At 49.8% G+C, this 25,117-nt stretch overlaps 1 protein-coding gene across 4 annotated transcripts in view; it reads right to left on the bottom strand.

Moving 5' to 3' along the window:
- LOC310833174 (sodium/calcium exchanger 1-like) overlaps nucleotides 1-25,117 on the bottom strand; it is a 28,353-nt gene extending 3,236 nt beyond the window's left edge. Inside the window, exons 1-6 of one of the 4 annotated variants that reach the window (XM_083715618.1) lie at nucleotides 24,388-25,117; nucleotides 12,295-14,065; nucleotides 7,101-7,207; nucleotides 5,353-5,474; nucleotides 3,858-3,957; nucleotides 2,296-2,568 (exon numbers count right to left, since the gene is read on the bottom strand). In XM_083715618.1, the coding sequence (XP_083571744.1) occupies nucleotides 2,296-2,568; nucleotides 3,858-3,957; nucleotides 5,353-5,474; nucleotides 7,101-7,207; nucleotides 12,295-14,048 (2,356 nt within the window). In that variant the 5' untranslated portion in view covers nucleotides 14,049-14,065; nucleotides 24,388-25,117. Of the gene's footprint in view, nucleotides 1-2,295; nucleotides 2,569-3,857; nucleotides 3,958-5,352; nucleotides 5,475-7,100; nucleotides 7,208-12,294; nucleotides 14,066-14,630; nucleotides 15,251-15,390; nucleotides 15,446-24,387 lie in introns of those variants that run through there. The other 3 variants (XM_083715617.1, XM_083715619.1, XM_083715616.1) reach the window with 3 other exon arrangements.

Genomic DNA, 25,117 nt, shown 5'->3' with positions numbered 1-25,117 from the left:
TGCATTGCAGTGCGTTGGACTGGATAATCCTCAAGGTCCCTTCCAGCTCTATCATTCTATGACTTAAAGGTAAAGGTAAAGGGGCCCCTGACCATTAGGTCCAGTCGTGGCCGACTCTGGGGTTGCGGTGCTCATCTCGCTTTATTGGCCGAGGGAGCCGGCGTACAGCTTCCGGTTCATGTGGCCAGAATGACTAAGCTGCTTCTGGCGAATCAGAGCAGTGCACGGAAACGCCATTTACCTTCCCGCTGGAGCGGTACCTATTTATCTACTTGCACTTTGAGGTGCTTTCGAACTGCTAGGTGGGCAGGAGCAGCGACCGAGCAACAGGAGCTCACCCCGTCGCGGGGATTCGAACCGCCGACTTTCTGATCGGCAAGTCCTAGGCTCTGTGGTTTAACCCACAGCGCCACCCGTGTCCCTTATTCTATGACTTGCCTCCCAATAATTTACTCCTACCAATCGGGAACCTACGTAAAGACTCTATAATGGGCTCTTGGATATCCCATAAGGGAAAAGGGCAGATTTTGTTTACAACAGAGGGGAAGCACTTTGCAAAAGCAGTTCCTCTGGGGGCAAATTAAAATAAGGTTTGTGGGCTCCCTACCTCTGCAGTAGAAAAGGTGGGCTGGATCTGGAGATCTGGAGAAAGAGCTCTGATCTGTCTGCAGGACTGCAGAGCTAAAAACAGTGATTTTCTTCCTTGAGGCATAAGTGCCTTTTTCCTCTCCCCTCTATGCCCTTTTATTCTGGGTTGATGGAATTATATGGGTTTCTACTACCTAATAAACTAGAAGACAAAATAAAATACTTAACTTTGGGCAGGGACAGAGAGGGTGAAGGTGGTAACACCCACTTTTGCCTCTGGCTCCACCCACCACTGGTATGTGGCCCTCAGAAGGCTGCCCAAAGGGAAATGCGGCCCTCGGGCTGGCAAATGGTACCCCACTATGATTTATAGGATTGCTCCAGTTTATGATTAAAGCATATTCGTGCCCTACAGTGCAATCCTATACGTGTCTATCTTGATGTATGTCTTGCTGAGTTCAATGGGGCTTATTCCCAGGTAACTAAGAGAGGCTCACAGTCTGTTTGTGTGTGTGCGATTTATTGTAGAATTAGGCAAATTAAGGCTATCGATGGCTATTAGCTGTTGACAGTTAAAAATGCAAAGTCTATGTAAAGAGGGAGTTTGCCTCTAAATCCCAGGTGCTGTGAGACAAACCATCCTGGAAAGTCATTGCCTTGTCACACTCTGCTTATGCTGTTAAGTGTATGGATGGCGAATAGACCTCCCTGCTTCTTTGATTGCAGTCAAGAAAGCGGAAAAGTCTATCCACCACCAAAAGGCTTCTTTAATAGATTTTTTTTATTTAAAAAAAATTGTTAAAGGAGAGACTGGATGGCAGATAAATTGCTTTCTTGACTGGGATCTCTTTTAGCTGATTTTAATGTTGTATTTTTAAAATTATTGAAGTCTTTTGTCTGCCCTGCCCTGGACTTGTTAGAGATATACGTTGTGTGTGTGTTTGTAGAGACCTTTGGTCTAACCCAAGACAACAAAGGATAATAATAATAATAATAATAATAATAATAATAATAATAATATCCCTGTTGCCTTGGGATAGGCCAAAGGTCTCTTCAAGCGCCAAATCAATCTTTTATTTCATTTTATTTAGTCAATTTATATCCTGCGCCTCCTCCTGAATGAGCCCATGGTAGTAGCAATTATCGTTACTCTCTTACTATAATGATTATAATAATTACTGTTACTATAATTTGGTCCTATGTCAAAGGCCAAGACTGTGTGTTCAAGTATTTCCTCAGCACATGACAGAAGCTGCACAATGAGGGATTTACCTCTGGGGAGGGAATGCCACAGTTTGGGGGCTACCACAGAGAAAGCCCTTCTCTCGGACCTTCCCCTACTTTCCTCCTCAAACATCTGAGGGCAGGGGAGCTCCCAAGAAGGCCCCTCTGCCGATTTCTCCCCAGGGGTGGTCTGTGGGGAGTGAGCCAACCTTTCAGATACTCAGATTACATTAAGCAATGTGATGCCTATTTCAAGACAGTTTGGTGGCTTGTTTTGTTTTTAACTGGCCTGGCTAGTGTGCCTTTACAACAATTTTAAAGAGGCAAAGCTTTTCAGGACAGCCAGAGGCAAGAAACCGGGATTCCTCCCAGCTGACTGGGGCCAAGAGAGCCCATAAAATACAATTTGCCCTGTGGCGGTTCCCCCCTTCCCCTCACTGAGGTCACTGATAGGATCTGCCCCGCTTGCCGCCCCTCACTGACCAGGCACAGAGGTGCCCAGGGCCACGAACACCACGGCTGTGACAGAGTCTTTGAGGCCGATGGTGCAGCCAAAGTGGGCGGCCAGGTCTCCGGTGAGGGCGGTGAGGACTCCGATGAGGCAGATGGAGACAAAGAAGCAGGCCCAGCCGCACCAGTATTCGGTTGGCGGCACAAAGGCAAACAGAACTTTCCAGAAAACCGTCAGGAAGTGCATGATGTAGTCGAAGCAAGAGGGGAGGCGCTCCTCGCCAGAGTCGTCATCTTCGTCATCACCTGGAGGGAGGGAGCACAGAGAGACATTTTAAATTAATAGGGACACCATCAGTCAACCTTAGCCAGCCTCCCCACAGCTCCTAGTCTTTCTTCTAGCCTCTCTTTTGCTGACCTCATGTGAGCGTAGGGAGCGGGGAGGCAATTAAGTAAATTCCAATGGGGCAACAAAATCTCTTATGGTGGTGGGGAGAGCAGGCCCAGCAACAGTGGCTAGCCAAGTTAGACAATTGCCGAGGGCCGCAGGGGCCAGGTGTGGGGGCCCTTGGGGGCCTGACCCAGCTGCGCTGCCGTTTACCATCTTCCCTACCAGGCCCATGGATGCTTTTCAGTGGCAAGTGGCTGTGCCGCTTTCACGTGAGAGCCAAGCTCTGATCCCATCCCCAGTGGCTCGCTGCCATTTTAAGTTACCCAAAGGTCCCATCAAGCCCATACATTTAAAGCTCATGGCTTCTCCCAAAGAACCCCAGGAACTATAGCTTGTTAAGCTTCCTGAGAATTGTTAAAGGTAAAGGTAAAGGGACCCCTGACCATTAGGTCCAGCCGTGGCCGACTCTGGGGTTGCGGCGCTCATCTCGCTTTACTGGCCAAGGGAGCTGGTGTACAGCTTCCGGGTCATGTGGCCAGCATGACTAAGCCGCTTCTGGCCAACCAGAGCAGTGCATGGAAATGCCATTTACCTTCCCGCCGGAGCAGTACCCATTTATCTACTTGCACTTTGACATGCTTTCGAACTGCTATGTTGGCAGGAGCAGGGACTGAGCAACGGGAGCTCACCCCATCGCGGGGATTCGAACCACCGACCTTCTGATCAGCAAGGCCCAGGCTACGTGGTTTAACCCACAGCGCCACCCGCGTCCATTGAGAATTGTTAGAAAGACCTTAAAAAATAATAATCACAAAGTGGAATGGGGATGGGGAGAACTGAATTTTAAGAATGGAAAAGAAAAGAGTTACTGGGAGAAAACAAAATTGACAGCTTCACCCATCCCTGTCATGTAACTGCATTTTCTTGCATTCACCCCATGGCCCCTCTAGTGGGTTCTCTCTTCCACTGTGGAATATTTAAACCAGAAGTTCCTTGGGGCAGAGACCTGCTGTTTTTTTTTTTTTACTTTTCTTATTTTTCTCATTGAAGTGTCTCCCACAGGAATGAGGCTACGTCTGAGTGTGTTGTGGCTGGTGACTGGAAGGAGCTGTCTGTGGTGTCTGTCAGAAGTTGGCTACACCCTCTGTCCCACCATTCCTACCCACGGTATACCCCTCCAAAAAAGGTCCATATTCTTTCTTACCAGCACTGACGGTTACGGCGCTAACAAACTGCTCCCTCCAGCTGCTGCTGCCAACGACAAGGGCCAAGTTGGTCTTTTTTATTAATTTGTCCACAGTGCTCTGGAAAAGAGGGGTGTGGGGAGGTGAGAACTTTAAGTGGGCAGAAGGGGCTAGTCCCTATGGAACTTCTCCTGCATGCCCCTTTCCACCACCACCAGTATTGCTATCCTCCTCCTCTTGGCTCTTCAGTGCCCGTGGTCAGGGATGGCGTGGGAAATGTCATTGCATCTTTGGGCACCCTGCCACCCTGCCATCTGCCTAACCAGCCATGATGACAAGGGCACTGGAGCAAAAGGTGGCGTGAGAAACCGGGAGACAGATTCAAAGGAAACAAATCTGTTTTTAATAAAGAACCAGGATGGATGTTTGCCCATCACAGAAATAAATTTGTTATTATTAACTTATATATTCAAAGAGAGGGAATTCCAAAAGGCAAGAAAAGTGCCACGATACCAAAGGCACAATTCCTGGATTGGGTGGAATGGATGTCCAGACAAGGTGATATCTGCAGGAAGCCCTCACCTGCAGAGGACAGTGATCCATTGAGTGTGTAAGGATGAGATGATAACTGACACAGGGACACCTCAATAACAGATTGTGAAAAACAGATAAGGCTTGGAGGCTGAACAAGATGCGAGGGCACATTTGGCAGGGTTGGATGTTTTGTGGTGGCCCAAAAGTCCATGGCAGGGGTCGAGCAGGTGAGGAAACAGAAATGTTTAAACTTCAGCTCCTTATTCTGGGGGATTCTCAGCCTCGGTTGATGGGCAAGGAGCTGGTTCCTGATTTGGTTCCTTATTCAAAAGCCCACGGGTTCTTTCAAGACAGCCTTTTTATTAAACATTCATCCTGGTTTGCTTGCTCAGTGGCCAGACTATGTCCGGTCTTTGCTGAGCGTTTGTTCTGATTTGTTAATGGGGTAGTTATACAACAATGGGCATCCACCTTGCTATATTCTGATTTGCTTGTGGAATGTTTAAACATCTTCCTGTTAGTCATTCGTTCATCCCACACTTTTCATCGCATTTCTCTGTCACTTTCCAAACTGCAAATAGTCTTGTTTGTTTAAAAAAATCAATGGATGGGGGAAATTGGAGGTTGGCACACTAGGACAAATGGGGCACTGCCCCACCAAGTTCAGTCCACCCACACTTGTCTATCTCTTTACTTACAATCAGTCCAAGAGATGGCATTTGCTGGCAGCTTCCTCCTCCTTAGTGTTTGTAGAAGTCAGCAAGTAGGAGGAGGATGGGGGCAAAGCTAGAATTATTTGGTTCTGCATGTCATTGGCTCTGGTTCCACCTACTGGTGGGCTCCCTGCCTTCCACCCAACCAGTCCCAATGGGCATCAGCCACTGCTGGGAGGGGTGTGTGGAAGCCGAGGTGTGAGGAGGGGGATTGTGACTGAAATGTCTTTCTTCCTAGGGAGTGCCAGGTGAGAGAGTGTCTTCTTACCTTGAATTCGTAAGATTCCTCAATAACAACTTCAAGTTTGGTGTTCTCTCCAAGGCTAGGACACCCCATCTTGGCAATTGCTTCCTCTTCTCCGTTAGGCAGGCGGTTTTCATTGGAGTCACCTGGGGTGAGATTGGGGAGAAAACGGGCACATAGGGAGAGGCTGGAATCAGTGGCGTAGCGTGAGTTGTCAGCACCCGGGGCAAGGCAAGTAATTTGCACCCCCTAACCCGTGGATTTGCGCCCCATAATCCGTGGATTTGCGCCCCCTAACCCTAACCCCCAGATGTTGCGCCCGGTGCGGCCGGCCCCCCCTGCACCCCCCACGCTACGCCACTGGCTGGAATCCCAGCATCCCCTCTCTGCCAGCCTCCAGAAACCTCTTTCCAACTCTCTAACCTCCTCCGTCACCCACCGTCCTCAGTCCCCTTCCCAGTTGCCTCAATCCATCTCCTTAATGGCCCAGGGTTGCCTGCTTTCCTAACAATTTGGCCCCTCTGCCTCTCAAACAGCAGCCCAGCATGCAGAAAGTGAAGCTTCTATTATCACTTTATCTCCCTTTCATGAAAACCATCACCTGCTAAACTTCTACCTGCCAGCCTATTGTTTAACAGCTGGGGAATAGAGGTAGGAAAAGAACTTGGCCATCTCTCTTTGTGCTCCCCTCCTTTCTTTTTTTTAAAAAGCAAAGATCATAGAACCCTGGAGGCAAAGCCTTTTCCCCACCAATTCGGCAAGTCGGTTAAATGTTGCTCTTGGACTTGAAACAACCGAGACAACTCTGAGACATCATCCTGCAATTGTTTGAGCGTCACCCAAAAAGAGGACACAGTTTTGCATTAATTAGGACTGTGTTAATGTCAACTGTGTGCACGCCATACATTGAAAGCACATGACTTCCCGCTAAGAGTCCTGGGAACTGGAGCTTGGTGCTGGGAAATGCAGCTCTGTGGGGGGTAAACTACAGTTCCCAGGATTATTCGGGGGGGGGGCGACAACAGTGTGTTCTAAATCTATGATGTGGACAATGTGAATTTAGACAGCGTGACTATAATTTGAAGAAAAAAACCAACACTTTTCATTTCTGCAGGGGGTTGGACTGGATGATCCTCAGGGTTCCCTCCAACTCTACGATTCTATGATTCTAGGGAAGAGTGTGAGCTGATGACCTGCGTGCCTGCTTAGTCTGCTGCCTGGCTGCTGCTCACTCCCTGTGGGTGGACAACTTCTCTCTCTACTGAGGGTTCCTTGTCTTTAAACTTACCTTCACAACCCTACAAATACAGGGCTCCTCTAGTACCATGTCTTCCTTACGTCTTTCTGCCATAAGCTCAGGGGAAGGGAACCTCCTTCAGCCTGAGGGCCGCATTCCCTTCTAGGCAACTTTCCAGGGGCCACAAGCCAGTGGTGGGTGGGGCCACAGGCAAAAGTGGGCGGAGCAATGAATGTGAAGCTGACCTTTGTACAGCAAGCTTACAAGACCTGGAGGACCACATTTGCGCCCCCCCCCAAGTCCGAGGTTCCTCATCCCTGTTGTAGCCCACCCCACATCCCACTCTGCCCCTCAAGTATCATAGGAAGTCTCTCCTGCAAATCATATTATTATTATTTATTCAATTTCTAGGCCACCCTTCATCCAAGGATCACAGGGCAGTTTACAATATAACAGCACAAAAATACATCGCATAATACAAACTAAAACAACAATAACAACACACCCACCCCAGGTTTATCCACTTTTTCCTTACCATGCCGTGGACCTGTGTCCAGCAGTTCTGGTGGCCCCAGCTCCAGGTGGAAGTTCTTGTTTTTCTCGTACTCCTCATCGTCAATAATTTTAATTTCAATGTATCTCCTGGGGACAAGGAAGAAAATAATGGGTTCTTTGGAGGAGGCAGACCAATACAGGAAGCCATCTTCCCAAGGTACTGCCCCGCTTTCCCCTCCCCCCCTGTCCTGGGCTTGGCCTTGGCCTTGCTCATAGCCCAGCAAATGGAAATTTAGTAAGCCCATACTTCTTTGGCACGGAAGTGACGCAACAGGGAAAGCACTCCTTGGCTTAATATCGGCATAGCAGGCAGCCATGAAAAGTCACATAGCAGAGGCCGGTGCTTTAGGGCGAATGAGGCATTGCCTCGCCAACCTCAAATTGCTGCCAGCCAGCCAGGCCTGGCCTGCCTGCCCTCTTCCTTGCACCCAGTCCAGTGGATGGCCCTGCCTGGCAGCTTCGTCTTCTGTAGTCTCAGCGTTGCCCCTTGTAGAAATAAGCAGGGAGAAAGAGGAGGATGGGGACAAACTTAGAATTATTTGGCTACTTCTGCCATTGGCTCTGGTGCCACCTACTGGTGGGCTCCCTCACTTCTGCCCTAACAGCCTTAATGGGCCCCAGCAACCAGGGGTCAATTATGTTAAGAGAGAGGGAGGAAAGCTTGGACAACCCCCACCCAAATCTTAGCTCCAGATCTGGGTGTGCAGAACTCATACCCAGGCCCTGCCTGTCATCCGTTCGGGCTCCACCTGCCATTGGGGCCCCTGTCTTCTGCCCCAGAACCGGCCCCCTCTGCACAGAGAAGCGGGGCCAGCTGGGAGAAGCCAGCAACCCTCCCCATAGCCACCTCCTGCTCCTTCGAGTTCATCTCTGCTTATGCATGACCCCATGGCTTCGCTCTCGCCAAGCTGTGGCACAACTCCGGGTACGCTAAGCCGAGTCTGGCAGCCGGAGCCTCGCTTGATGCCATCTGTTTTTAGTTCCCTAATTACAAACACAAAGAGACGGCTTGGTACTAATGGGATGGGAATATATGTGGGTACATCAATGCTATAGGGCTGCCAAGGGGGTGGAAGCCAAGCCACCCTTTAGGCTCTTAAGATTCAGATCTCACTGACACGGAGACATATCCCCAAACTCTGCTGCATTTGCGTCAGAACAACAAATCTGATCAAATGCATGCCACAGCTATATTTTCTAGCGGTACGTAAGTACAGAAGAACGGTTTTGTTTTTTTGCTGGGCTGTCTTAACCTCTTGCCTTCCCAAGATCCTCAGTAACAGATTTGCTGAAGTTCCCTTCAGTGACAGGTGCTGTCGCCCTTGCGATCATGTTGAGCTTGAAACAGCCTCGTGTCTGTTTCTCTACTGTAGATTTTATTAAGGGGATAGAGAACACATAATTTATCCTCTTATGAGCTGGTTTCCTGGCTCGATCCTTAGAGGCGCTTCTGAGTATCTTCCTTCAGGGGGTCTCATAAACCCATCACTTGAACAGGTGGCAATATAGCAAAATGTTGTAATATCCCTGGAACGGCTATGCTTGTTAGTTCCACATGTCACCTTTATTCTTCTGAGGCTGTGGCTTTGTATACAGATATAAATACAGATATAGATATAGATGATATAGATAGAGTATTTTCTTTAATGCTCAGTTGACTGATACCTCAAAAACCTGAGGTAAAGTTGCCACCTCCTTTACAGGGATGGCTCCTGCACTTTTTACAGAAGCTGCCTGGCACACGTAAACTAAGCAGGTCTACCAGTAATTCTTACTCTAATGAAACAGGCATGTGGAGAGTCTTGGCGCTCCGGATGTTGCTGAACTACAACTCCTGTCATTGCTGGGGCTGATGGGAGTTGTGGTTCAGTAACACCTGGAGGGCCCAAACTTTATGTGGAATAAAAACTTTGCCTGCTTCCATTTCTGTGAGTGAGGCTGTCACAAAAAGACGGAAAAGCCATACCCTTTAAAACTAATAGGACAAATGGCATGTGATTTTGAGAAAGAGAGAGAGGGAGACGGAGGGAGGGAGAGTGTTTGTAGAGTGGGGTAGCTTTTTCAGCCCAGGGGCCGTATTCCATTCTGGACAACTTTCCAAGGGCCACATGTTAGTGGTGGGTGGAGCCAAGGGCAAAAGTGGGCGGAGCAACGAATGTCAATATTATCTGTTTATAGGAGGCTAGTTTCCACACATACACTCACAGACGCCTCTCTCTATTCTCCATCCAGACAAGTAAGAAACATTATTGCAGAGTTCAAGGACAAAAACACTCAAGGGTGTGGGGTGCAAAGGGGCCAGGGAAGGGTGTATTTTAGAGACAGATTCAAGGGCCAGAGAGAGGCCTCAAGGGCTTGTGATTCCACATCCCCATTTTGAAGAGCAACTGCCATGAGGTAATTTCTACCCGCTTTCCTCTGGAAGAAACGTTGTTCTCCGCTAGTTCACATAGGAGCACATAAATGCGCATCCCATAAATTTTCACTCACACTCACTTTTGTCTGCCACCACCCTCCCCTCACACACACAAACTCCTGCATGTTCCTCTCTATTGGCGCACAGCACCCATTTTTATCTGCTCGCACTTGCACCATTTCCGTCGCACGTCGGCTTACGGCCTGCCAGCCGCTCGCCCCCACGCACGGGTGCTTTCACGCTCTCTCCCGCGTGTGCCGTTGGCCAAACGTCCCGCTCCTTCCCCCCGCCACCCCACTTTCCCCTTCTCGTGCAATTAGGTCAGAGCCTGTCAAATTGGGAGCTGGAGGTTGCTGCAGCACAGCTTGACGGGTGAAAGATTAAGATTTCAAGAAATTAATTCCATGTGTCTGACGGAGCTGGAGGGATGCTGGGGGTGAGTGGCGGTGTTGGTTGGAGGCTGGCGACAAGGCAGCCAAGCAGCAATTATGAGGAGATAATTTTCTGAGATGGATGTGTGAGCACAGGATGCTGCCTGCTCCTGAGGGATGGAGCCTGGGACCTCCTGCCACTCATAGCAAACGTCCTTAAGAAAGAGTCTTCTACTGAGTCGGACCACTGGTTCATCTAGCTCAGAACTGCCTGCACTGACTGGCAGTGACTCTCCAAGGTTTCAGACAGGAAGTGTCTCTCAGGACTAGCTGGAGATGCCAGGGGTTGAACCCTGGGACCTTCTTCTGTGTGCAGAGCAGAAGCTCTAGCATCAAACTATGGAGCCCTTCCCCACCATCCAACTTTTTCTGATGCAAAACCGGGACGTACGCCTTCCAGGAGGCGCACCCAGGAAAGTCACGTGACCCGCACCTTGCTGTGAAAAAAATTGCACTTTTTCGGGTTGAGAGTGCACAAGATCGTGGCACTCAAAATGGCCGCCGAGATCTTGCATGAAAAAAACGGAATGTCCCTTTTACCCCAGGACACTTGGAAGGTGGGTTATCCAGGTTAACAGGCTCAGATTGCAGGTGACGGGAAAATACTTTTGTCTACTCAAGACCTCAGGGATTGGCTGCCAGTTAAAGCAGGCATCACAGGCAGAGAGAGAGAGAGAGAGAGAGACTCTAATAAAGGCAGCACTTCATTTTCAAAAGAGCATTTCAGATGCTCTACCACTGACCTATGGCAGTTTGCGCCTTTCTTTCTTGTCTTTCTTTCATGTTGCATCATGAAGGAATGGTGCCACTGAGCATGTACAGAGCACCTTTATCAAGCTTTGCCACTCCTGCCCCAGCATCATGCCTTTTAACATAAACCTGGTATGTGCAACGTTCAACATGCTTTTCCCATTTCTTAAATCAGGGTGGGGAATCTGCTGTCCTCCAGGTGTGGTTGGACCAGCCAGCATGCCCTGGCACGGATAATGGGAGTTGTAATCTATCAACAACTGGGGGTCCTCAGGCTCCGCACCTTTTTTTAAAAAAAAAATCTGTTTCCCATTTCTTAGCTCTAGCCAAGCAACGCTCCGCAGCTGAATTTCTGCTTGCGTCAAACCACTGTATCTCAGGAGCTAGAGGAGAATGGGTTGGGGGGTTGGGAAGAGGGAAATGAGCTGTGTTGACATTTTCCAGAGGGGAGGTGTGATGGGAGGAACGGGGAAAGCAATCTCTGACTGTCACTTAGCTACTAGGGCTGCCATAGCTCAACAATTTTGTGGTCTTCCTAAAAAAAAAAGCTCAACAACTTTATTTTTGAAATATGGCAACCCTATACTAGACTAGGTTCAAGGTGCTGGTATTGGGAGTCACTAACATTCATTGGACTCCAGTCAAGGCTCAATTTTGCTTGATAACAACCCAGTGGAACAGGAAATAAAACTTACACCATTAAAACAACAGTAACAGCCACAAATTACTGAATGTAGTCTGGGGCCAGGATACCAAAAAGATTGTTTTGCCCAAGGCCAGTCCAATATTTTTTGCCACCTGAGGCAAACTGCAAAATGGTGCTTCCCGGCTAGGGAAGAAAGGGTGAACGAAGATCCACATCAGGAAAAGGGTGGGGGGATAAATCTACCTTCCCCCTATGGTTGAAGTGGGAATCAAAGGCTGCCGTAGTTGGGGAGGGGGCTGAATCATGCCGGGTGGGTGCAGAGGGGAGCCCCCACCATTTCTTCCTTAGGGATGGGAGGAAGCCAAGCAGCACCTCCTTTTTGTTGAAAGGCCGCTGTAGAGGCGGCATGACTGCAGAGGAGGAGGCAGATTTGGCCGCCAAGGAGTTTGCCACAGTCGTCACTGCCACTGCTACAGAGGCAATGGGTGATGAATTCCTTGGAGGCCCTCTCTCCTGCCTCTGTGGATCCTGTGGCCTGAGGCGGTCACCTCACCTTGCCTCATGGGTGAACCGGCCCTGGTCTCACACATTATATACCCAATCAGTTACTGTGTCTTGCGGGAGAGGGCGTCCTACAGATGGCATCCTATCAGGAGGACCATTCCACACAGTGGAATGGGGCTTTTAGTGTGGCGGCACCTACCCACTTCCCACTTGTAATTCCTGGCAGCCTCCCCCATAGCCATCATGGTTAACCAGCCACTGGTAGACTCATGCTCTATTATTCCTCCCTCCCACATCCACTTTAACAGCCATCCAATTTGGTGGCCCTCTTGTGTGGGTCACAGCATTCCTGCTCGTGTTTTCAGTACACAGTGCCCACACCAATATTTTCAAAGACAAAAACAAACCACCTTCCCTGGTCTCTTACATGGTCTCATCATTCTGGAACTCCACTTTGCCAGCTACCTCCTCATAGTCCTCTCCGGCCTTAGCGGTCCCCTCAATGGTGCGGAAGGGGATGGCCACTCTCCCGCGTGCCCCCGAGGTCCTCAGCACCTTGATGCGCACAGCCCCCACGCTCTCGCTCACACGCATGGAGGCCCCGTCGAAGGTGAAGATGCCGGCATGGTCGTCGTCGAAGATCGTGACAGTGGCCATCTTAGAAGGCCCGAGGCATGCTTTGGGAGGAGGCTCAGGGCCCGGTTCGGCCCAGGCTGCCCGCACGTTACTGAGGTGGACATAGAAATACTCATCTTCCTCAAAAATATCGTCATCAATGATTCCGACCCGCACTTCCTTGTGGGTTTCCCCTGGCTTGAAAAGCAAGGTGCCCTCCGCAAACTCGTAGTCTGAGCCAGCGTTGGCCGTCCCGTCCTCTGTGCGGAAATCCACCCGCAGTGTGACGCAGGCTGGGTCCCCTCCCCGCCGGGCCACAGTCAGCACCACCGAGCCGCAGTTCTCAAAGCACTGGTAGTGTGCTGGCTCAAAGCCAACTTTGGTCACGGACTCATCTTCTTCCGCACGCACCTCCTGCATGCTAATGGCTTTGCGGGCCTGGTCCGCCGCATGTTTCTTGAGGATATTCCCTGCTCCGATCATCATGCGTGTGGCCTGGATGCGGTAGAAAGCCCGGCTCTTCTGCTGTTGGACTAGCACGTGATAGTTGGCCATCTCGATAAGCTGCTCCATGTCCTTTTCTGGATGTTTCTGCTTGAGGTCCCTCAAGGTGCGGGCCATATCCCTGCGAGCTTCATCATCCTGGTCCTTCCCTGCTTCCACAAGACCTTCGGATCCTTCCTTTAGCGAGTTGTCCATCTCCATGTCCAACTTTGGATAGCCAGTATCACCCTCAGTCTCAATGATCAGGCCTCGGGCCTTGTCCGCTCGGTATTTCTTGTGGACGTATTTGTAGAAGAGGAGCCTTCTGTCAGCCACCCAAGCCTGGAGCACACAGAGCGGGAAGAAGAGGAAGGTGAGGAGCCCTTCCCACAATTCCACTACGCCGGGAGAGAACCAGGCCAGGATGAGGTATAGCCAGATATAGGCGAAGATGCTCCAGGCGGCGGTGACAAAGAAGACCCGCAAGTGTTTGATGCGCCGTACCTCGCCCTCAGGGACCACATGGATGCAGACGGCGATAATGACAAACATATTGAAGGCTGCGCTGCCGACGATGGTGCTGGGCCCCATGTCTCCTGCGGTGAAGCCGTGGCCCACAATCTCAATGATGGAGAGCAGGATCTCAGGGGCTGAGGAACCCAATGCCATCAGGGTCAAGTTGGAGACGGTCTCATTCCAGATGCGGATGGTGGTGGTGGTGGTCTCCCCGTTGGGCTTCTTGATAGTGATCTCTTTCTCTTGTGAGGTGATGACTTCTATGGAGGCCATGAAGCGGTCGGCAATGATGGACATGCCCAGGAACATGTAGATCAGAGCCACAAAGTAAACAATGGCCCTTGCCACCTTGTCCCCCACAGAGGGGTTCTGTGGGAACCACACTGGCAAGATCACACCTTCCTGGCACTCTGTGGCCTCTTGGCACTTGGCGGTGTGGTTGCCGCCGTCCGGGGACGCTGTCTCAATGCCGTGCGTGCCGCCATGGCCACCCACCGTCGCCAGCGGTGAAGGGAGGAACAAGGCCAGCAGCAAGGCTGAAGCCTTCAGTTGAGACAGGAGTGACATGGCGAGGAAGACGATACCTGTAAGGTAGGGCAGAGAGTGTTAGTGAAATAATAATAATAATAATAATAATAATAATAATAATAATACTCCGTCCATCTGGCTGGGTTGCCTCAGGCACTTTGGACAGCTTCCAACACATAGAAAAACATAATAAAACGTTAAATACAGGGCTGCCTTCAGATGTATTCTAAAACTTGTATAGTTGTTTATCTCCTTGACATCTGGTGGGAGGGCGTTCCACAGGGCAGGCACCACTACTGAGAAGGCCCTCTGTCTGGTTCCCTGTAACTTCACTTCTCACAGTGAGGGAACTGCCAGAAGGTCCTCGGACCTAGACCTCAGTGTCCTGGCTTAATGATATGGGATGGAGACACTCGTTCAGGTATTCAGGGCTGACCCAAGGCCCTTTAGGGTTTTAAAGGTCAGCACCAACACTATGAATTGTGCTCAGAGCCAGTGTATTAAAGGCATTGACTAGACAAGATAATGAAGGTTCGGACTTGGTGGCAGAAGCAGAGTGCATGTATCAGGAACTCAAAGAAGAGACGGAAATAAAAAATTATTTGCATAAATTAGATTCACCATGCTTTTATTTTGTCCACAGAGTTTATGGGAATCTGGAGTCCATTGCTGTCAGTCTAAAGGCACAGGGCCCTGTTTTGGTACTAGGATATTCCAGAAACGTTGTCACTTCTGTGTCCCAAGCTTCTCACTTCCAGAATTCTGGGCTAACATGTTTCCAAAAGGAGCTCTCTCTGTCCTCCCCATCACTTCCTTGTTCACTCCTTTTCTGCAAGAGGGGAGACAGCAACATCCCTTTCCCTCCCCCCTTCCCACGTACACCACCGCCTACTGATGCTGAAAAATAGATTCCAGCCCCAGCCCCAAGAATAGAATTGTGGGAGCTATTATATGCCTTTTCCTCTAGACACCCGTCCGCACCGATGACACAGAGCACAACCACGCCTTTGTTCCCTCATTCATCAATCCAGAATAACTACCAATCCCTGTTGGAATACGTGCAGTCGCTAACACGGATTTAAACCCCATAAACATTTGGTGAAAGGAAGGAGGGAGGGTCTGCCTTTCACTGCCCTACTTCTCATGAGCTTCCGCAATTCCCGTTTTCTGATGTAAGGCATATGGGTGTAAGAAAGGGCTGCCTGCCAAAGGCCCATATCCTCCAGCATCCCATTCTCCCAATGCCCTCATGTGCCAGATGCCCTCATGTGCTTTCGCCCCCCACTTGTGATTCACAGCTAGCATTTCGCTGCCTTAGGCAAAACAGAAGATGCCACCAGCCGCACTGTTTCTGCTGCCCCTCTGCTGAAGCCTCGCTTACCAGGGTTGCGTAGCAGCAGCAACAGCTTCTGGCAAGACATTCTGGAACTCTTGTGAGCTCTGTGAAATCTTGTGAGATCTCACTGGAAGCCCTCAGCACTGCTTCCCCTCGCTTGCCTGGTGGTTGGTGAGCGAGACGCCCTTGAGGGCACTGCCCCGTGAGATTTCACCGCCTGAGGCAACTGCCTCAAGTCTGCCCCATGAGACAGCCCTGTTCACAACAGCTGGTATCCAGATTCACACTGCCTCAAAAATCGGAGGGAGAACTTAGCCATTGTGGCTAGTAGTCACGAATAGACTTGTCCTCCGTGAATTTCTCCCACCCTTTTTCTACAAAGAAAGGTTTAGTTTTTTTTAGTTTTAAGGAAAGAGGCACTTAAGAGGTGACACGACAGAGGTTTATAAAATTATGCATTGTGTGGAGAAAGCGGCTAGAAAAGTTGTTCTCCCTCTCTTTTGACGCTAAAAATCAGGTACGCTGAATGTGGGAAGAATCAGGACAAAGAAAGTCCTTCTTCAACACAGCACAGAGTTAAATTATGGAACCGTACCCTCCAACATCCCAGTGATGCAAATCAGGACACATCCTCGATGGGGCCCCCTCTCTCAGCTCTCTCCCTTGGGGTCCATTACTCCCTGCCCTGCACAATCCTGGTGATACGCATCTTTGCATGCCACCGCCACTGGTCACCCATCTGCCACCACAGTGCTTCTGGAAGTATGGGATCCAAAAGAGCACATGCCGGGATGGAATCAGAAGCTGGGGCGGCTTCTGTAATTCCGGCATGTCCCACTTAAAACAGGATAGTTGCACGGCATGTGGAACTCACGCCCACAAGAGGCAGTATTGGCCACCAACATGGATGGCTTTAAAAGAGGATTGGTCAGCTTTGTGGAGGAAAAAGCTATCTCTCAATGGCCACTAACCTTGATGGTTATGCTCTGCTCAGCTGGAGGCAGTTATGCAGGGGTAGGCAACCTAAGGCCCGGGGATGCGGCCCAATTGCCTTCTCAATCCAGCCTGCGGACGGTCCGAGAATCAGCGTGTTTTTTTTATGAGTAGAATGTGTTCTCTTATTTAAAATGCATCTCTGGGTTATTTGTGAGGTGTAGGAATTTGTTCATATTTTTTTCAAAATATAGTCCGGCCCACCACATGGTCTGAGGGACGGTGGACTGGCCCACGGCTGAAAAAGGTTGCTGACCCCTGCAGTAATGCTTCTGAGTACTAATTTCTGTAAGGCACAGGCGGTCAGAGTGCTCTGGTGCTTGGACCCTGCTTGGAGGCTTCCCACGGGCATCTGGTTGGCCACTGTGAGAAAAGGATGATGGACTATGTTATTATGTGGCTCTTGCTACTTCTTGTTGTTTACCTATGAGAGGTTTATAAAATGAAGCTGCTGGGTTTGGAGAGTGGCTAGGGAGTTTTTGTTATTCTCTCAACATACTGGACCAAGCTGGGGCAACAGGGGGCATCATAATCCCAGTGAAATTGATTGATTGGGCAAGAGATTCAGGGCAGACACAAGAAAGCACTTTTTCACACGGTGCGTAATTGACTTACATCACTCACTCTGGCTTAGAAAGCTTTAAAAGCAGATTAGATGGGCCTCCGCCTCGGCCGTTTTAATGTGTTTTTAAACAAACCTTATGGTTTCGCTCTTCCACTGCAGTTTTACGCTGAGCCACAAATTGTTTCAATTCTGTGCTGTTATTTATACTAGTTTTGTTTTAATTATTAGGGTGTTGGCGGTGTTTCTTTAATTATGCTTATTTCACTTCGTGAACAGCCTTAAGGAATCTTCCTGACGGCTGACTGTAGAAATTTAAGAATGAATTACTACAACTACTCTTCTGCCTTTGCTAGAAAGCTTTGTGCTGTTAATTCCTCTTGATTTGTGTTGATTTGATTTTTGTGCTTTGCATTTAAAAAGAAAAGTGTTATGTTTGTTTCCCTTTATAGACAGCTTAGATAATTTCATAAATAGCTGGCCATATAATTTTTTTAAAAAGAATTGTTGGCCTGTATCCAACTAAACCATATTTAGAGCAGACCCATTGAAATGAATAGAACTCATGTAGTCATGTCTATTGTTTTCAATAGGTATGCTCTAAGTAGGACTAATATTTGATATATTCTATTATTATTGCTGCTGCTACTATTTCTACATACAAACCATAGGTTTGTTGATGGCTTCTGCGTGGCTGCCTAGAACGGCTGTGTTTGGAGGCTAGATGCCCCAAATTCCAGCCTACGGGAAATAAACAGTACAGTATGGGAATGAGCAGTTGCCTTCTCACCCAGCTTGTGAGCTTTTTTTTGAAGCTCCCAGCTGGCCCCAGCAGGAAAACAGACAGAACTTGGGCCTGATCCAGCAGAGCTTCCCTTATTAGCCACGATAGTTAGCAATGGCACCTCCACGTCCAGAGGCAGTCTACCTCTGAATATCAGTTACTGAGGTAAAAACACTGAGGGGAAGTTTGTTGTCTTCAGGTCCTGGCTGAGAACTGAGTATTCCGCGGCCACAGAACACTGAATGTCTATTGAGAGGATAAACAGAAAACTGGGTGGTTGTGGGGAGAAGGGGGCGTTGGAATGGAGTATCCAGGAGAGGGCACGGCTGTCTGATTGGAATGGAGTATCCTGGGAGAATGCACAGCAGGCTGAAACCCTGGGCAGGAGCACTCCGCATTACGTTTTGTTCCGGTTGTGGGTCCCGCTGGCATCTGACTGGCCCCTGAGGGGAACCAAAATGATGGGCTACATGAACTGTTGGTCTGAGCTGTTCTTGCATCCCTAGAAGTCCCTGGTCTGCCTTTCCAGCACCATGTTGGGAACAACATTTGCTTTACGGTTCCCTAAGACTCGCAGTCGTTTTTACTGCAAGAGGCTAAGGCTGTGTGTACGCACTCCCATTTGTGACCATTGGCTTCCACCACTGGTTTAGGAAGCTGCGTATACATGACATTACCCAAAATCCATATCCCTCCTGCCGTTGCTTATGAAAGAGTACACTTCGATGTATTCCCCTACCCCAAACCAGCTTCGATCCAAATTGAGAAAAAGAACGAGCTAGCTGCAATTTTTATTTTTATTTTTAGCCAATAATATGTACACAGCCTAACACAGCTACCGTGCTGGATATATATATTTTTTTAGTGTTGTTTGTGCATCCCCGCAGATGTGATTTTCGGATTTCAGACTCCTTTCCTGAGTCTTGAGAACTTAAGCGGTGGGGGCAGTTTGCCTCTGGTGCACAAGCTCTTAAATGCGTTCACACTGACGCAAAATGCCAACACATCTTTCCTTCCCTCCACCTCTCCCCTCCCCATAACAGCAGAGACACGGAATGCATTTCAGCTCCATAATAAGTGTGACCAGAACCAGATTAAGTATTCCATTTAAATTCTTAATGTGTTCCATTCTGTGTACTATGCGTGTGTGTTTTAAAGGAAATTATGATGGGCCCGTTTACTAATGCATTCCGCTTCAGAAGCCGGCACCAGATAAGAGGCTGTTGCAGTGTCAATAAGCACCTTTTCATTTGGACTTTGCGACTGTTGAACGCTGCTCATTAGGTATGGAAAGTGGAAGAGAGAAATCAAAACCGGCATTGTAAAAATCAAGCGTCGCCGGGTCGTAAGTCTGCAGGCTTGTTACTTTTTAACTTGATGGCTGTGTGGTGCCAGGTGCCGGGATGCTTTAGGAATACTAAATATTATTATTATTATTCCGATTAACCAGCCTTTGGGCTGATTATATTTGATTTCTAGTTGTGGGAAATGTACCTTTGGGAGATCAACCAGTTTCTGGACCCATTCCCAGCAAGAAAGAGGAGAGAGATTTGAGCAATCCTTCCCCAAAGCTATGGAGGATGGGGGTGGAGGAAGGAAATACCTGACAGGAATTCAGTGGGGGACTGACCCATTGAGGCAAATGGAGCACTGCCCTATCAAACGGAGAGCCAGTGTGGTGTGGTGTGGCAAGAGTGTGGGACTAAGACCTCGGAGACCAGGGTTCAAATCCCGACTTGGCCATGAAGCTCGCTCGGTGACTTTGGGATATTCACTGTCTCTCAGTCTAACCTACCTCACAGGGTTGTTGTGAGAATAAAATGTGAAGTGAGAGAACCATGTATGAGCTCCTTGTAGGGAAGGTAGGATACAAATTTATTAAACAAACAAACAAACAAGCAAACTTCTCAGTCTGAGCTCAGCCAGCCCCTCACCTGCCTGCTTTCTTAATTACATCTAACTGTTCTCATCTGACAAATGAGAAATTGAGAGAACTGAAATCGACAGAGCCTTCCCTCCTGAGTTACAATAACCCTGAAAAGAGGTAGGCAGTACAGTGGTACCTCGGTTTACGAACTTAATCCGTTCTGGAAGTCCGTTCTTAAACCAAAACCGTTCTTAAACCGAGGCGTGCTTTCCCTAATGAGGCTTCCCACCACTGGTGCCCTTCCACCATTTGGCTTCCATTCGTAGACTGAGGTAAAGTTCACTAACCGGGACCCTACTTCCGGTTTTGTGGAGATCGTAAACCGAAACGTTCATAAACAGGGCTGTTCTTAAACCGAGGTACCACTGTACTATTGTTTTTCCCCTGCTTCCTGACACACTGCAGGTGTTGGAAGTTGAGAGAATAAAGTCACCTAGTGAATTTGTGGCGAGATTCAAACCAGGTGTTTTCTTTCATCACTTGCCCTCCTAGCCACTTGCTCTCCCACTGAGGAAGACTGCAGAGGGGGATTGTTGAATCCAAGGGCGGAGGGGCATCTTTGATTAGGAAAGGGCTGTAGCTCAGCTGTAAAGCATTCACTTTGCATGCAGAAGGTCCAGTCCCTGGTATCTCCAGGAAAGGTGGTAAAGGCTCCCAGTCTGAAACCATGGAGAGCCACTGCCAGTCAGAGTAGACAACACTGAGCTAGATGGACCAATGTTCTGATTCAGTATAAAACGACTTTGCGTGTTCCTATGATTAGATCAGGAGAAGAGGAAAGGCAGGGAATTTCCTTCTGCAGATGTAACTCACCCCCCCCCCCCAGCTCAGGAAGGCTTCTCCACAGCTCCTGTGCAAGTCAAAGGAGCTGTGTGGGACCTCAAAGCAGGAGGCAGCAGGGGAGCTTGCACCCCCTGCCATGGGATCCTTCCTTCTTTCCCATTGTCTCAGTGTCTCCTCCCTCCTCCCTCCCATACGTCTCTGTCCTAAATCGGTCCCTGTGCCCATTTGGCTGGGCAATCTGGCATTGTAATCCCTGCCATTAATCCACCGCTGCTTTCTGTGCTGGGTTGTGCATGGGGGGGGGGCACTGAGGACGGGTGATCCCCCATTATTCCCCTTCTGCTTGCCCTCTCCCTGGAGGGGTCGGCCAGGACCAGCCTGTCCTCCTCTCTTTCTTCCAGCAGAGGTTACGGCTCTGTAGAAAATACTATACGTGATGCAAACACAGTGTGCTTTTCCCACACCGACCTTCTGGTTTTAAGGTGGTAAAGCACTGAGGAGGGTGCCTTGCTTGCTCCTCTAGCCTCTGATTCTCTAAACACAGACCCGTTTTGGGAAAATGCATCTGATAGCTGCTTGCCGGGGCTTCCCATGGCATTGTATGCGCAGCAAAATGCACATGTGGTCTCTTTATCAGTGGTGCAGTGAGCATTTAGTTTCCTGCACAGCTCATAGTAGGGAAGTAGCCAAGTGTGAACTGGTCAGATCAGGAGAGGAAAGTGGTAGCTAGGGCTCTGTCATGCGAGGCAAAATATAGTGGCATTAATTGCACATGCATTTGTGCGGAGGGAGGAGTGCATGATCCCAGGCAATGTCCCGAAGCAAAAAAAGAGCAGACGGGCAGGGAAAAGGCTACTGAAAACGGGCAGCCCACAGCCTGCGAAAAATGTCCATTGTGGATGAGAATATATTCAATAGACGGCGAACCAGGAGCGCATGGAAGGGGCACATTTGCCAGGCAAAGGCAAGCAAGCGGGCAAGATGACACACAGATTATGTGAAGGAGCTCGACATGCGCCTCTGTGCGCAGCTGATGCATGGGCGCAAAGGGCAGTATTTCTACAAATCAGGAAAAACCAAACTGATGGATATGTCAGCCTGGAAATTGCACCCTGGGCTTCAGAAGCCCACTGCCCCCACTGTAGGAACTGGTAATGTTTCTGAATGGCAGCAGGGGAGTTTCCCATTAGGGCTTCCAGTTCGCCACTATGAGAACAGGATGCTGGACTGAATGGGCCCCTACGTACATCCTTCATCTTACAAGGGTCAGGCCTTGTGGGGCAAAGATGAGCAGGTACTTTACATATACTCAGATATGGTCTCCTTTTATAGTTCCAGCATTGGAACCGGGCCCAGAGGCCAAGCTGTGGAGTAGCTGCCTTATCCCAAGTCAAACCATTGGTCCACCTTGCTCAGTCTTGCTGCTCTCCAGGTTTTCAGGTAAGGGACATTCCTCGCCCCACCTGGAGATGCCAGAGATTGCACCTGCCACCTTCTGCATGCAGAGCAGATGTTCTGCCACTGAGCTCTGCCCCTTCCCTAGGGGCTGAACCACACTTTATCTATGCCTGTATACAGAGCTGTTTTTCTAGGGAAAAAGTTTCCGAATCTTGCCATGAGCACCTCCCTCGTTTTCTTAGAATGGCAATGGTGCCCACCTGAGAGGTGCGGGAACTGAGTTCCGGCCGGAAAAAAGCCCTGCCCGTATAGAAAGCTGCAGCCTGGGCGGGATGTGAGAGAGGCGTTTGCTCTGGGTTTGAGGTTACATGTATCCAAGTAGGTTTTTCCATTTCCTTCCGCTAATAATGTCCTCTCTCTATGTGTATGTGTGTAGTAATGTGTTTGCCATCACCTCCTCCGCAGCGTTAAGGGGCCTAAGCAGGTGCCAGCTCCCATCCGAGTTCACTGGCAGCAGCAACTGGCACTGCCAAGGGGGCATGAGCAGGCAATGTTGTGCCAGGCCTTGGCTCTAGGAGGACATCCCAAGAATCCCCTGGGAAAGTGACATATGCCCAGGGCTCCTTGGCAGAACAGGGACACCCTGGCAGGAGGAGCTACCCGCTGGGATGCAGCCAGTCAAGTTGTGTCTGTCCAACACCAGGCTGTGTGGGGCCTGCCCCCAAGACACCTGTGGCAACCAGAGTAACCAGCGGTGTCCTCTGTTTGCAAGCCCTTTTGACCTCTCGCCATTTCATGTGCCTTTTTCCACTTGCAATTATTTCTGCCTTAAACAATTCAGCCTCTGCCGGGCCCTCTCTTATATGTGTGGCCCTCCGAAACCTCCTCGGCACGTTTGCACACTCACACCCAACCAAATTCCCTTTCTGCACGGGTTCGTGCCTGTCCCTAGAAAACTGCAATACACCAAGCCAGACCGTTGGTCCATCTAGGCCAGTACTGTCCACACTGACTGGCAGCATCTTTCCAGGATTTCAGGCAAGGGTCCCTCCCTGCAGATGACACTGGGGATTGAACATGGAACCTTCTGTGCGAAGCAGATGCCAACATGCTGTACCATGGAGCCTTTCCCCAGAATTGTGCCACATTTAAGATGCAAGGAACATCAGAGTTCCATGAGCACCAGACCCTGTTGTGATTGCTCTGCAAGGCGCTTCCCAGCAAAAAATTCAAAGCGTTTTAAAAGTCTTTGCACAGCCTGACCTCATGCATATGGGGGTGGCGGGGGGGGGGAGACCCCTCGAGTCTGCATGCTGCTGCCGCTCAGCACAAAACTCAGCGGATGCCCTCGTGTGAAGCGGTGCAAATGTGCCCAGGCTGGTGCCAGGCTAGGCACCACGTGCTTCCCTCCTCACCCCCCCCCCCAATTTCTGCCTTGGTGCAGTTCCTGTTGCTGGTTTCCCATTGATTTGAAGGCAGGAGCGACCCTCCTCCCCCTGCAACCTCTTTTCACACGGAGTGGATGGGGAAGAGGAAAAGGAAGTGTGTGGAGGCGGGCAGGGGGGGGGAGGGAATCCCCCTGGTTAAATCCTTGGCACTGGCAGTCCCAGGCAGGAGCCAAGATTCAGCCGGGGCTCTCTATTTCTTGTTGTGTTTGTGTTAAAAGTGATTCCTGGACAGCGGTGGGTGGTGGGGAAAAGAGGTATGGGAGAGAATCAGCAATGAGATGAGCCGAGAAATCTGCACTCTGTCTGTGTTTTGGGGAAAAGTGGAGGGGGGGGGATTTGACTGGGATCACTGAACCTTAAAACTTCTCTGCATGTGTAGGTGTGTGTTACAGTTAAAATCTATGGGGTGTATTCTTCCCAAGTCTGGGGAGGTACTGAGCTGGAAAATAGTAAGAGAGACCTCTTGGTCCTTGAGCCGAAAATACTCCTCCCTCCTTTTAACCATCCCGCCGGATTTCTATTATTATTATTATTATTATTATTATTATTATTATTATTATTATTATTATTATTATTATTATTTTGTCCTTCCCCCAGTTTTCTCTGATCCCATCCCCACTTCCCCAAACGACCAGCCACCCATTCCCTTCCCAGACACTATAATACTCACAAGCAAATGGACACCACTAACTTAGGTCCATGGGTTCCGCTGGGTCTACTCTAAGTAGAGCTCAATTGGCTACAATCTCCCTGCCTTGTTCTCTGCCTCCCTCCCCAGCACACCGTGTCTGAACCCCATCCTTCTCAGAGCAAACATCTTAGGAATGCATGTTTGCCCCACAAAGCCCACCTCTATCCAGGAGGGGCACACAACATGACATATTTTGGGGGCACATATAGACAGATTTTTTTTAATACCCCCCCCGCAAAAAAACAAACAAACCCATTCTATTGCCACATTTAACTTTTTTATATATAAAGATGGGACTGGGCAAGAAGACCTCTGCAGAATTCGTTGCAGAAAATAATCACAATTCCTTACTTCCTGAATTGCATCCACCTCGCAAGAGGACCCCCCTCCCTCCCGCTCTAATACACCAGCCCAGGTATTTTCTCCCCCACTCCCCCCCCCAACACAGCTCCTCACCTAGTTGTCCGAAGGTCTTTACAGCCAAAGGCAGAAGTCAATCGGATGGGAGGGGGCGAGTCCTTGCCCCCTCCTCCCTTCAGATCCGTGCAGATCCAGCAGCCGGGCGGGGGGGGGCAGGTGTCTATGCTGGGGGAGAGGCTGGGACGGAGAGCTGACTTGTCGCCTTCAATCACTTGTCCATGTTGCAAGCGAGCGGGTGTCTCCCGCTCCCCTCTCCTCCTCTGTGCCCCCCCCCAGCCTGCTCTGCCCCTTTTGCTAACAAAGCAAGAGCGGATCTATTAGACCAGGCTGGGGGGGGGGGGCGCCGCCAATGTGAGGCTTTGGGGTGCCAGCAAAACAGCTCTCTCTTCGCCCCCCCTTCTTCCCCAGCAGATTCCCCCGGTCCCTGGCACGGAGAAGATGCTCAGCTTATGCGACCAGCATCCTCCTCCTCCTCCTCTTTGCTCCACCCTGGAGAGAGGCTTGGTGGGGCGGGCGGAGTGGTGGGGTGGGGGGAGCGGAGAGGACCGCGCGCAGCTTCTGCAATGGAGCAGTGGGGGGGAGAGATGTCGCTGCTCCAAAAAAAACCCCTGCTGTCTTTTTCTTCTTCCCCGGATCATCTTCTTCCCCTTCCTCCTCCTGCTTCCCACCACGGATCCCACCAGGGTACCACATCCTCTCCATCGAACCCACAGACACCAGAAGGGACCATATTGGCAGCATCCAGCAGCCAGCCCGATCGATTTTG

Source organism: Podarcis gaigeae (assembly GCF_964106915.1).
Source record: "Podarcis gaigeae genome assembly, chromosome: 16".
Classification (NCBI taxonomy): Eukaryota; Metazoa; Chordata; class Lepidosauria; order Squamata; family Lacertidae; genus Podarcis; species Podarcis gaigeae.
The sequence above is the reverse complement of the archived record's forward strand: the minus strand, read 5'-3'. Positions and strand labels throughout refer to the sequence as shown.